Here is a 14,637-nt window from a genome sequence, read left to right as displayed (position 1 = left end):
CTTTAAAATAAAAGCTTACTCTTTTAAGAACATGCACCCAAATTTTATATTTGCCAAATGACCTACCCTACAACCTCCACCACATCCTCCACTAAACTGATTTCAACCCTTCATTAAAGTAACTGAGCAGAATTACTAATTATGTCATTATTTTTTTAAACAATGCATTATTACCCAACACTTCTCTGCACAAACTTCTTGTGCAAATTCCTACATGTGACGAATCATGTAATCGTGAATAAATCAACATGGAAATGTGACTGCGAGTGTCAACCACTAATCAACTTCAGCGAGAGCTCCCGCCGACTCCGCTGCGGCCATCTGCCGTGTCAACCGCTGCGCTGGTTCCCAGAAAGTACCTGTGATGTCGTGCTGTTTGAAGGAGTCGCTGTAGATCATGTGCTGATTGGGACAGTGCTTCTTCAGCCATTTGCACACGTCCTGTTGGGTCCACAGGGCCACCGGTTTCGACAGCTTCACGTATCCCGGCTGCGTGAGAGAGCGACAAAAAAAACAACAAAATGTATAGACCATGATTTTAAAAGGTTTCTGCAGAATCTACAAATGTAAAGCAGTAAAAATGTGAATATATCGTGTGTGGATGTTCACGTGTTGGTCAGAGCATGTGATTCAGAAGCTGCTTTCTATCATAGTTTTCCATTGATTGGCTACAGCATGCTCACATCACCTCTACATGGATTGGCCCTTCACCCGACTTCATCATCCACTATTAACTGTGTGACATTTTCCCTTAAGGATCAATAAAGTATTAATCTTTTAAAAATACGAAGAGGAGACATAACTCCAGGAAAGTCAATAAAAATACAATTACACGGCATACAGCTGGGTGGACTCTTGAGTTGATCTAAACATATGTTCTCCATGTTCGCGCTGTTACAGCTCAATCAACTGGCCACGATGCCACTGCACATATTAAACGGAAACAAATAACCCCGCATCCATTTTTTTCTTTAACAAGATCATCTGAAACAAAATCTAGACAATAACAGAAAGGATGGATTTATACAATTGGGATCTGTTTTTTGGGGGAAATTTAGTAGACAAATTTGGAATTAATAAGTATCAGCATTAAAGTTAATCAGCGTTACAATGTGACGGGAAGTATGAATAAATCACATTTTGTTGACATTTTGATTATCTCCTCAAATTGCATTGTAAATGACCTCAAGGCCTGCCAAGCATATTAACAATTACTTTTTAATGTTTCGAACCCCGAAGCAGCATATCGCTTTCCCTTTTACTATGTGATCGCTGCCTTTTACGGACCATAAAAATGTATTTTCATTTCGTGAAATGATAACATGAATTTCACTGAATCCAACGGCAGTGTTAGGTGTGTTCAGCAGATCTTTGGCAGGAACAAAGGGAACAGAGTGGAACCTGGTGCGAGTTGTTCTTGTCCTAATTTTCACGGCAGAGAATTTGCTCAGGAAGAAAAAATTTTCATTAGGGTTTTTCTTTTTTTTTTTTTTCTGGCATTGCTGCAATTTACCAGTGCTCCCTTTGACGCCTCACGTGCAGGTCGATCCGCGGGCAGCAAGATCCCAAAATGAAATCGCAGCAGCATTTGGTTGAAACAAAAGAAAGAAGGAGAACATTTGAAAATCTGAAATATCGCACAAACAGAATAATGGAAGGGGGTTGTGCCATAGGATCCGACTGACTTCGGAGAGCAGTGATTCCGATCAAAATGTGAATCTGATGGTGGCACTGTGGGGCGTCATCATCCTCTGGGCACAATAAATGCAACCGTTGGGCGATCCAACCCTACAACACTTGCTTAGAAGGTAGACTGGTACTAAAGCGGCTACAGATCATCCATAAAAACAACACCAAGTGTGCACATTACACCGATCAGCCACATTATTATGACCACTGACAGGAGAAGTGAATAACGTTGACTATCTTGCGACAACACAGTGATCTGCTGGGAAACTTTTGGACCTGGCATTCATCCGTGCGGGTGTTACTTAGACGTGTACCACCCACCTAGACCAGACCAGGCACCCCCACCGTATAGCAATGACACTCCTTGATGGCAGCCTGATACAGGCACACACACAAAAACGCTTCGGGAACAACTCAAAAAACACGAAGAACAGCTCAAGGTGTTGACCTGGCCTCCAAATTCACCAGATCCCAAACTGATCGAGTATCTGTGGGATGAGAGGCCCCTCCCCTCAACCCATAGGACCCAAAGGCCCCCCACTAATAACATTCTGTTGCCAGACACCACAGGACACCCTCAGAAGACCTATTCTCTGACGAGTCAAAACCGTTCTGGAGGCACAAGGGAGACCTACACAATACTAGGAAGGTGGTCATAATGTTATGCCTGATCGGTGTACTTCTACATGCAAACCACATATGGCGCAGATGATCAAAGCATACTACTTGTTGCCATTAATCAGCCATAATTAAATTAGGAAGAATAATTCAACGCATAAGGGGGTTGACAAGCAATGCAAGTCATACGAGGCTGCATTATATCTGTGCTGCAATGTACTCCAGTTGCAAGACGCTCTTCTAATTTAAACACTTCAACAGCTGGAGATGCCTGCCAAGTGATCGCTCTCCAAAGTGCTGGCAACGCTTTTGATTTTGATTGAGGGGCTACTAAAATTACAAACAGAGAGAGGTGATTAAAATTTCACATCCACTCCCTTCCACTTCAGCCTTCCTCTCCGGCTGCCGCGTGGTGTGGCATAGCAATGGAAGCCCCTTCTCCTCCTCCTCCTCCTCCTCCTCCTCCACCCCGAGAAGGCAGAATAACAGGTACTGGCAGCCTTTCCTCCGCTTTGCCTTCTCGCTCCTTCCGTCATGTCTCATCTCTTCCCCCGTATTCAATCCCGCGCAGTCCCTGTCAGATCAATCGCATTGTCCTCTCCCCACATATTGCTGCTCTCATCTCTCCCATCCCCTTCTCTCACCTGTTTCTTATTATACGCCGCTACCTCGCTCTCTCCTTTCTCCCGCCGCTTCTTCCCACTCACTGCATAACCAGCGTCCCAGAGAGAAAGAGAAATTGGAGGAGATGTTCATGCTGCTTCGGGGCATATGGTCCACGCCCCCCTGCAGGCAGGTGAGGTGACACGCAGCCAAAGAAAGCGGGTGGGTACGCGCGCAGGTAGGCGAGGCCGCGTCTCTTAATGTGATTGCTCGGGCATCCTGCGTGGATGGATGTTGAATCTGCAGGGAGCGGAATGAGTGCTATCACAGGGAGAAACCACATTAACCATTAAACACTGCTCAGCTCAATGCTAATTAACCCTGACTAGGAGCCTGAGGCGACAACGGAGTGAGGGAGGCCAAGAGTGAGGGATAGGGAAGAAAAGAAGAGTGTTGAAAGCGTGCAGGAAAGAAGGGAGAAGGAGCAGAGGAGGCTGGGAGTGTGAGGGATGGCTGGGCTGACAGACAATAAGAAAAAAAAATAAAATAGAGTGGACTCGGCAGCAGACTTTGACACAGGAGACTCTCTCATTTTCCATGAACCCATTTGTGAGTCAATGGCCATCTGTGTTTTACATTCTGCACCGATTTAGCCCGTGGCTGTGTTTTCCCGGGGCCGGCACAATAGGTGGGCCGGTGCCTTCCACCCCGCCCGCACGCCTGCCCGCCTGCCAGCCAGCTGAGCCAAAGGGCGGAGAGGGAAAGCAGAGCAGAGAGAAGAAAGCCGGAGCACAATCACGCTCAAAGAGATGTGTTCAAGAGACTCCGGGCCAATTAGAGATTTGAGTGACAGCGCAAGGGTGAGAGGAGAAGCCTGTTTTATTTCTAAGTGGAATGCGTCTGAGAACACACACACACACACTACACACACATATATATATATAGAGAGAGAGATATCCACATGTGCAGCACATGCACACAAACACTGGAAGGAAAATACATAATTGCACACACATACATGCACAAATCATCCAACTGCCATCTGTGCCAACATGCGTTCAGTGTCCTTGGCTTTAATTGATATCTGGAAGCCGAGTACAGCTCCCAGTATTCTTCACGTTACCTTAGCAACAGAGCAAGGACAACTTCAAAAATTAAAGACGACGAATAAAGCCTTTTTTATATAGGGGTGGGGTGCCGGGGGGGTGGGATACGGGAGGAGGGGACGTCCAACCCTTACGCGAACCAGAGTGCGCGGAGGAGTAAACATCCGCACATTAACGACCCCAGCGCAAAACTATTACATACATAATGAGGCATGTAATCGCGCCAACGCTGATAAGCATTTAAAAGATCCAATATGAATGTGCTCGGCTAAATTAATCAAGAGGCAATCACGTGGCCCCTTCCGTGAGGACGGGGCCGGAATACAAAAAAAAAAAAAGCTGGGAATAAAAAGAGCTGAAAAGCATTCCGGAGACAAACACCGCGTGACCCGGAGAGAGTGGGTTTGGCAGCGGTGTTGTACAGCAGTAATTGTTTCGAAAGGAGAACTGCAAACCCCCTCCCTCCCCCGCCCCTCGAGTCGAAGGTTTTCACTTTGGCTCTGAGATTGTTAGGGCTGATTGCCGGGTCAAATGTCTCTTCATTCGATTAAAAACATTAACTGCAGCAGCAATTAGCCCGTATATGGACGAGGTTTGTGTCAGGAATTCACAGTTTACAGTTAAACCGAGCCACGAGGAGCTCATGACAGATTTCATAGTTTTTCCAGGAGTTTTGTTTACCACTAAGAAATGACTGAGATTGAAGCTCGACCCCGGATATTTCCCCGGACGCACACACACAAAAAAAAATATGGGTTCATTTATTGAGCAAATGTAAACAGTGGCAAAACAAATATTCAATAGCTCTTTGACAGCACAAGGGCTGCTGCTTTTTGTTCAGAAAGATAACCCCTCATTAGGAGCGGCGGCGGCTGCGTTTTGTTGAATGGAACCAACCAAACCGCATTTGTTCAGTCAGGTTAAAGGGGAATTACCGTTTTTTTACAACCTGGACTTTATTTCTGGCATAAAATATGATCGTTTACTCACCCATATAACTTTGGTGTCATTTGTAGTCGTTCGGACAATATTTAGATCCGCGTATATCCATATAGTGGGAGTGACTGGGGCACCGAAATGCAGCCTCTAAATAGCGCATTATCTGCCACGAAACTCGTTCATTTCACCAATATTTTGTTGGTTTATTGTGCAAATGTAAACAGGGGCAAAACAAATATTCAATAGCTCTTCGACAGCACAAGGGCTGCTGCTTTTTGTTCAGAAAGATAACCCTTCATTAGGAGCGGTGGTGACGTTTTGTTGGATGGAACCAACCAAACCGCATTTGTCCAATCAGGTTAAAGGGGAACTATCGTTTTTTTACAACCTGGACCTTACTTCTGGCAAAAAATACGACCATTTACTCACCCATATAACTTCAGATGATATTTAGATCCGCATATATCCATATAGTGGAAGTGACTGGGGCACTGAAACGCAGCCTCTAAATAGCGCATTATCTGCCGCGAAACTCGTTAATTTCACCAATATTTTCTTATGATACACTAGTGTTATTCCCCGTTGAGACGTAGCCAATCAGCTCTTTCTGCACGGGTCATATCTGAGAAACTTTCGAGTATCAAAATCTGGAATGTTTGATTTAAATCATACCAATTTTCAACTGTGTTCTGCAGAAAAGAAGCTTCTTATTCTCAAGGCAGGGTATTTCTGCTAAACACAAGGTGTTAAAACAAAGTGTTACCATGCTATGGTTTAAAGCGCTTTATAATTTGAACTTGTCAGTGTGGAAAATTTAAAAGCGCTGCACTCAGGTTTACTTATATCAATTACTGCGAGGTTGCATTAGCCTGTGCATCTCTCCAACCTATTTTGCACCAAAATAAGATTTCCTGTCAAACACTGCCCTCTTGTGTCAAAACTGGAGCACTGAAAGGAGTAAGATAGGGGGGCAGCTGCCATTAATGTCATGTTGACTGAGTGAATGGCTGTTTGAGACACGGAGCCCTGTGTCGTCTGCCCTATCTCCTCCGCGCAGCTAATTAACAGCTCTGGCATGCTCTCCCCTCGCTTGCCTTTTCTCTCCGCCTCGCTCCGTTTCTCTCGGCCAGAGCTGGCAGGAGATGAAAAATTCCCCCTATTAATTAATCTGTTACATACAGGAATTGGGATGAAAATGTGTGTGTGTGTGTGTGTGTGTGTGGACAGGGGTAGAGAGGAGACCGGAGAGCCGCGGATGGCTGACAGAATAACACGCTATGCTGGGTAAATTAATAAGCCTTCATCAGGAGCACCCTGTTTGAAATTGGATTTACAGGCGACGCCAACTTTGCTCGGGCACATCAAAGAAAAGTACACAAGACCCCCTCCACGGTCCCTGACCTTGGGATTCGGCAGGGCCCGTAAAGCATGGCAAGGGCGCGTTAGCACCAAACAAGATATATTCACCTTGGGCTTGATATTGATTACGACTGAGATGAGGTGATTCGCCGTGGATGTTATGGCCATCCTCCGAGTCTAAATGGCCTGCTTTACGCTTCATGTTTAATCTACGGCCGAGGCTCGACTCGATTACAGAGCCGGGGCGGGCGCATGACTCAGCTTTGATCCAATATTTAAAAATTAACAGCGCCGATGTGATGAACTGAAATGACCTTCATAGAGATGGGAGCGAAGGGTCTGGATCGCTTAGGTCTTCAAATTTATCGGGAGCTAATTGAGGGATCTCTACATGCGTGAGCTTGAGAAAATGATTAGCTGCGAATCAAACCGTAATGTTTCTTTGACATTATATGCACCGATCAGCCAAAAAATTATGACCACTGACAGGAGAAGTAAATAAAGTCGACCATCTCGTGACAATACAGTGTTCTGCTGGGAAACTTTTGTACCTGGCATTCAGTCATGTGGATGTTACATGTAGCACCCACCCAGACCAGACCAGACACCCCCACCCCATAGCAATGACACTCCTTGATGTTCAGCAGCCATCCCCAACAGGATGCAGCCTGGCACAGGACACCCTCAGAAGGCCCATGTCCATTCTCCAATGAGTCACAACTGTTTTGGAGGCACAAGGAAGACCTACACAATATTAGGAAGGTGGTCATAATGTTATGCCTGATCGGTGTATGTTAGAAATATAGAACATTTTCAATTATTCTGAAGTACAAGTCTTATCGCACATTACATACTATACAGCACTAGATGCTGCACCACAGTTTAGAGTATATATATACATTTATGCTATCAAATGTTAGCCCTAGCAGAGGTCTATCATCAGAACGCATGTTGCATAAAAACCTGAAGGATCGAAATTAAAATGTCAAAATCAGGCCCACTTTCCCAGAACTGCCATCACCCTATCGAAGCTTCAGATTCTCCAGCTTCTGTGTCAGTGTGATTTTAATTGAGGCCAATATGTCCAATGCTTCCGCCTAATTAAGCCCAGATCCTGTAAGTATTAATAAATACTATCTGGCCCATGGCTCTGTTGCTCGGAGATTATCATTCTACATAATTAAAGCCTTTATTCGCATGATGTATTGAATTCTTCCCAAAGACTTGTGGCTATTAATTCCAGCGCAGACACTTAACACTTGCTGTGTTTAGACGGGGACCAGTGTAGCCCTAATTTAACCATCTCGATCAGAACAAACTGGGCCTGACTGGAAGGAGTTTCGATTCATATCAAGAGGGACGGGATTAAACCTTTTAATAATCTGTTCAATAGGAAAATATTAGTGCTTAAGAGAAGTGGATTAAATCAATAAATAAGTTTCCGGGAGGGACAGAAACAGTGTGGTAACAAAACAGAAGTGGTCTGCTCAAATTCATGAGTTCACATACTGTAAAACACACATATACACCGATCAGGCATAACATTATGACCACCTTCCTAATATAGTGTAGGTCTCCCTTGTGCCTCCAAAATAGTTGTAACTCATCAGATAATGGACATGGACCTTCTGAGGGTGTCCTGTGGTGTTAGTGGGGGCCTTTGGGTCCTATGGGTTGAGGGGAGGGGCCTCTGTGGATCATCCCACAGATGCTTGATCGGTTTGGGATCTAGGGAATTTCTGTGTGTGTGTCTGTGTCAGGCTGCATCCTGCTGGGGATGGCTGCTGCCATCAAGGAGTGTCATTGCTATGGGGTGGGGGTGCCTGGTCTGGTCTAGGTGGGTGCTACATGTCTAAGGAACATCCACATGAATGAATGCCAGGTCCAAAAGTTTCCCAGCGGATCACTGTGTTGTCAAAAGATAGTCAATGCTAGTTACTTCTCTTGTCAGTGGTTTTAATGTTGTGGCTGATCGGTGCATGTGATTTCAGCACAGTACAGCACACTTCATATTAACTTATAGTTGTCGGAGAGTCCAGAAGAATCTCCACTCTCACTTCCTGTGTGTGTTTGCACTAATTGAACCATGGTCTGGCAGCGTGTCTGCTCTTTCAAAGGCTCCATCCAGGGTTTACACAAAGCACCGGTTTCTGACTCAAAGTGCGTCCGCTTGCTTTGACTGGCAGCTGATTACCACAGATTTTACCCGGAGAAAAGAGAATCCGAGAGTGTGCGCGCGCCAAGAGCGATCACTCCTCCCACTGTCCCGACCACGGCCTATTTCTGGAGAAGAAGCGAGGCGTCATTCTGGTCTGATGATGGGTCCTTTGATGAATTACAAGGAGCACTGACGAAGAGTTAAAACACAGCCCTTAACAACAGCTTGTTTCTCCCTGCGTTAAAACAGTTGTTTGTACTGAAGTAGATGTGAACATAGGGGGTTATTTCATATAAGTGGGTGGCTGGGCGTTTTGTGGACGTTTGTGCTCGCATGCTGTAATTTGACCCAAAATACAATTTAATACAAAGTGAGGGTTTTTGTAAATGCAGCCGGAGCACCGCAGGCACTCAGTATGAATTCGCTCTCTGAGTGAGATCAATTTGGAAACATGACTAAGAGGCCAGCAGCTTAGAAAATGCTCTAACTTAGCTGGTGTTCTATTTCCAACATGTTGGTTTTGTCTATTAGTGCGCTAACAGTTGCTAACAGGCACTTCAGAATAAAGAAAAACTGTAATTACCTCTTTTGATTTGAACCTGAGCTAAAGACTTTCATTATATTGGTTTAAATTGCATACAAAAGTATTTTACTGACCTTATCTGTTGATTTTAATTGTCGTCTCCTGTCTTATGCCTTTATTAGATCCAGCGTTTTTTAAGGGAGACAGACAGGAAGTAATGGGATGAGAGGGGATGACATGCAAGCGAGGGTTCAGTGAGGACTGCAGCCTAGCATCATCCAGCTCATAGTTATGCAAACATAGATAGTGACTTTAGAGGCAAATCTCTGGAGCCGTCTCGGAGCTAAATCGATTTTTAGGACGTACCATTAGCTGCAAACACACTTTTAAAGGAATGCCAAGACTGCTTCATGTCTGCTGGATGTCTGAGCAGAAACCGGTTCCCCTCTTTGATGACCTCTTAGACTTGCTCTGCTGCCCTCAAGTGGTCAAAAAATAAATAATAATTTAAAAAAAGCAGGCAACAGAGCTCTAAAAATAAGAAATATAAATACTGGGACCAGTAGAATTTTTATAGTTATCCGTAATGAAGCTTTGGTGAGATAGATTTGTGCTGTCTCTATCCCTCCACCGTTAATTTAGGCTATTTCTTCTGCTCCATTCTCTTCACCATTTCCCACGCTGCCGAAATCACTTCATTATAAATCTCAAGTACTCGCACCTTATGCTCCGTTTGCCCACTTCCTCCCAGCCAATGAGTCCCAAGTCCCCATTCTTTCTTTTAATTCACTGCACTCCCACCAATAGTGTGGAGAATACATTATCAACAGTGGACTAACTCCATTATCAACAATGTTCTCACATTCATCTTGTGTGCAGTTTGACAGATGCAGACCCTGGCATCCCTGGGAGGTGGCAGAAAGTGTGGTATGAACACAGTATTATATATTTTATGCCCAGGTTCCAGCTGGAAGCAGGAAGAAACCCGAATAAGCCGCTTGTTTTCGGTGCCACTCTTACCCGGGACAACTCCGACTCAGAGACGGAGCGGTGCGGCGGGGAGCGGCGCTGGTACATGGGCGGAGGGCTGACGTCCTGGTAGCCCGGGCTGTCGTCGTCCAGCAGCACGGGCCCCGCGTCCACCGACTCCTCCTCCTCCTCCAGCTGCGACGTCATGTCCTCCGGGCACATCTGGTGGTCGATGCCATTCTGGCTCAAGTTGCAGTGAACAGCTGGAGGGAGGCAGAGACGAATGAGTCAGTGTCATCTGACGGGTAAGAATGCATCGCGGTCAAATAGTAATGAACTGAAGGTGTGCTTTTATAGTTTGGCTCGTACAACAGTGGCACACAGGCTTATCAAATCTCATATTTAAGTAGATTTGTTTGCATTGTGTGTTGAATCACTTGACGACCTCACATACTAGGTTCTACACTGCACAGGTTCCACTAGATGGCAGCAGATGAAAGTACATTACAGCTACTGAAGCTGTGTTTCTGTTCAATGCAACGTAGTATAATTACTATATTACACATATATATTATGGTCCACTTGCACCATAATATATATATATCCATTAAAACAGTATTTGTAATATAGCAAACAGTTTGCAGAGAATACACAGCGGCTGTGTCTTTAGTGATCAAATCATAACAGCAAACGCAGTTCTGCATAGAGTATTAGATTCTTATTCATGATGCAACAAGATGAGGGAGACGCTGGAGTTATGAAATAGCATCATAAGCAGCAAGAGGAGGAAGCACCTTCTGCAGGTGGTGTGGCCCCAACGGATCCCCGATCTCAACATCGTGAGAGACAACAGAACAACAGAGATCCCTGAAGTGCTTAGAACAAGTCATCCACCAGGCAAATAAAAGACTATGCATTTCCAGAGCCATCTATGCACGGTTTTATTTTTTTTCCAGCTGTGAGGAGATCCTGCATTTTGCTTTTTCTGTCTAGTGAGCCAACAGTGCATACCAACATCGTCTATAAGTGATTCTTGCATGAATTTGCCGTCGTCATCTGTAACTTTTTGCAGAGTTAGCTTCCTTTATGAAGCACAGTTTGAGTTTACAACAGGCATGTAAATCCAGAATACACGAATACATATTAAATACCCTGCTGTGACTGCCGAAGATTTGCACTATTAATTACTCATGTATGCCCCTATATGCTAAAGGAGTTGTCAACTATGTACCACTAGAATGAAAATGTTTTCAGCCAAAAAAGCCTGTGCACACCAAACCGACTACGGGTAATGAAGGCCGACCGACATCACCTGTGTCTGGATCGAAAAAATTGCCCTTGAACACACTGCAAACTCAACAACCAACGGTCAGCTGGCATATACAGATGCAGTACCACTTCAAAGCTTTTGTGCCCTTCTGAATTGTTCACATTCGTGCATGAAAATCACTCGAAACACCACCAACAAAACAAATGAAACTAAAGTATTATACTTGTTTTTTTTTTTGTTTATTCATTAAAATGACCCAATATTACATATCTGAGAGATGCAAAAGTGAGTGCACTCTTGTTTTCAGTATCTGTATCGCAGTATCGCAACTAAATGTTTCCGGTAACTGCTGATCTGTCATCTGCACAGCGGTTTGGAGGAATTTTAGTCCAGTCCTCCGTAAAGAACTAATTCAGTTCAGAGATGTTGGTGGGTTTCCTGCGTCAAGGTCCTTCCACAATGTTTCTATTGGATTTAGGTCAGGACATAGACTTAGCCGTTCCAAAACATTCATTTTTGTTATTCTTTAACCGTTTTTTTGTAGAACGACTTGTGTGCTTGGGCTTGTTCTCTTGCTGCATGACCCAGTTTCTCTTAAGATACATCTCAGGTACGAATGTCCTAACATTTTCTTTTATAATTTGCTGATATTATTAAGAAGAATTCATTGGTCCATGAATGATGACAAGCGGTCCTGGCCCAGATGCAGCAAAACGAGCCCAGAACAAGGACATTACTACCGTAATGTTCCATGGACTGGATGGGGTTGAGTGTTGACTTTGGTGTCATCCGTCCCGATAGTCTTCTGACTTGTCCTCCAGACTGTGACTTCTATCCCTTCAGCAAAGCAGGGCCCTGAATGTCACCTGAGTCTCATTACACTGACTGGAAACACTTAGCAACAGATCAGTCCTGATTTGGCCTTGAAATTATCTTGTAATTGTAGCAGTGCACAAGCTTTCACAACTCACATTTATGTAATATTGGATCGTTTTCCTGCATAAACAAATATACTTTTGCTTGGCACAAGACGACAAGACCAGACTCAGCAACGGCCCAAACAAGCGCAAAATCCAAGGGCCTTGATGAGAGAACCTTATATTTTTTTATTTTTTCTGCTCATCAAGTAAAACATAAGACACTGGATCAAATCCTATCCTCGTAACAGGAATTACGCTTCAGTGGAGACTGTGTACTAAAGTCTGGGGTTTCAAACAGACGAAAGACAAATATCAGATATCAGCAGATGGCTCGGGCAACTTTGCGTAAACTTGCATCGCACCACTTTGTCATTTCCTCCATGAACGCGATTATTTTTAGCCCTGTTTGTCATAGGAAGCGTCGGGCTAAAAGCACTATTTCAGTCTCATCAGGAAGCGATGCAGGCACAGAGGCGACAGCTTGCAGAGAGCTGTTAGATGTCACTGAAATAGACCGTTTGTCATCATGTAACCTGCCCGCTCGTTCTAAAAACATCGGCGGCTCGTTTATGTGGAACGAGAGCCAAAAATCCCTTTAATCACACCTGAGGGCGGCTTCTGCTTCCACTGCATCGCCCGATTGAAGGTCAAAACAATATTTCTCAGAGGCCGCACACCCTGCTTTACTTAATGGTCTTAAAGAGCGACTCAACGAACTTGAAAAGAGAAGATCGTAGGCAAATTGCCGCGCAACAAATTACCCACAGAGGCCTTAATGGTGTAAACAAAACACTTTGAGCGAAGTTGAACACATTAGAAGAAACTATTACAGGCAATGAATCACATAAATGCCTCCGATTAAATAAATATTTGAGTGTCCCTGACAGACAAATTGGCACCGGCCGGGATTAAAAAGACGACAGGCGCATATCGGCCAAACAAATATGTCAGTCTGCATGCTGGCACAGAAGCGAGCCCAGGAAAACAGCCAATTAGAAACTTATTTCAGAACACTGTTACGGAGCCATTACAACAAGTCTGACACAGTTCAGACTGGATTCAAACAACAGAAACAACATGAGCGTCTGTGCCGTCGTTCCGTAGGTGGTCCTCTCCCCCTCTGATGTGCTGCAGAGAGAAAATGCACTCGACTTACTTGAAAGCAAATATCTGCGAGAAACGTCCTCCCACTCTGACCTTGTATCACACACCCTGCTCCGAACAGCGCAAAGAAGTTCCAGTTTATAAATCACTTCTTTGTGCTTTCATTGATTACTGGTGGCGCACACTGTCACAGAGCACAGAACCCTGCAGACATTTCAATTTGATGAAGTTTAAAGAAAATGAATGAACCATATATCTTAAAGATTTCTTGGGCCAGCTGAAAAGGTGAGGGCCAGGCTTGAGGCCCTGAAGTCTGATCCCATTGGTGGCACATTAAAAACAACTGACACAGTGACTTGTCAGTTTACAGATTAACTGGATCTCATCTATGACTTAAACTCTTTTTAACTATTTTGAAACTTGCGTTCAATGCTCCAAGGCAAAATGAAATGAGAAGTAACACGTGGGAATCCGTCTTTGCAGGCTTCAAGCTGTGCACTTGTCACCAGACAACTGGTTTAGGTGTGACAGCGATCTATGGTGACGACAGTGAGATGCAACCCTCCGGTCAAAAACGACGAGCAACTTATCCTTACAAAAACAGCAAGAACCATCTACACTACACTGACTGCTGGCTAGCTTTCTTCAGGGTTCTCCTTCTATGTGTAATGAGGGCCTTTGGGTCCTATGGGTTGAGGGGAGGGGCCTCTGTGGATCATCATCTCACAGATGCTTGATCAGTTTGGGATCTAGTGAATTTGGAGCCCAGGTCAACACCTTGTGCTGTTCTTCATGTTTTTTTGAGTTGTTATTAAACTATTTTTGTGTGTGTGCCTGCATCCTGCTGGGGATGGCTGCTGCCATCAAGTAGAGTCATTGCTATGGGGTAGGGCTGCCTGGTCTGGTCTAGGTGGGTGGTACATGCCAGGTCCACGTCTCCTGTCAGCGGTTTTAATGTCGTGGCTGATTGGTGTACAGCACACATTATATAGCAAAAATGATTCAGACACACATTGCAAAACTATACTAACAAAGTAAAAACATAGCCAACTGGACTTTTTACGTCACCACTCATCCAAGTGGTCAGACAGAACTGAAGAAGCCACAGATACACCATGACTCACTGACAGAGAGAGACAGATGTCACCCATTAAATATTATCCCAAACATGACAGAGTCTTCTCTTTATTAATTCCTGATAAGAAACTGAGGCCTGTGACGCCCTGTTTAAACTACAGAACGAATAAACATCAGCGGGCCACGCTTTAAACAAAGCCAACTTGTGATGCGTGGCACGAAGTGTTGCTCCTTCTCACTGTCTCTTTATTCCCCTCTCCTCTCCTCCCGCCTTCGTCCCTCACCCCGACTCAATTCCTGCC

The 14,637-nt window shown here is 44.6% G+C and overlaps 1 protein-coding gene across 2 annotated transcripts in view; it reads right to left on the bottom strand.

Annotated features, from left to right (window-relative positions):
* Nucleotides 1-14,637, bottom strand: part of samd12 (sterile alpha motif domain containing 12) — a 113,217-nt gene that overhangs the window by 81,965 nt on the left and 16,615 nt on the right. For both annotated transcript variants that reach the window (XM_084563223.1, XM_084563224.1), the window contains exons 2-3: nt 10,016-10,227; nt 360-489 (exon numbers count right to left, since the gene is read on the bottom strand). In XM_084563223.1, the coding sequence (XP_084419349.1) occupies nt 360-489; nt 10,016-10,227 (342 nt within the window). The remainder of the gene's footprint in view (nt 1-359; nt 490-10,015; nt 10,228-14,637) is intronic.

Source organism: Chelon labrosus, assembly GCF_963514085.1.
Source record: "Chelon labrosus genome assembly, chromosome: 16".
In the NCBI taxonomy this organism is placed as follows: Eukaryota; Metazoa; Chordata; class Actinopteri; order Mugiliformes; family Mugilidae; genus Chelon; species Chelon labrosus.
This window is presented reverse-complemented; position numbering and strand designations above follow the sequence as displayed.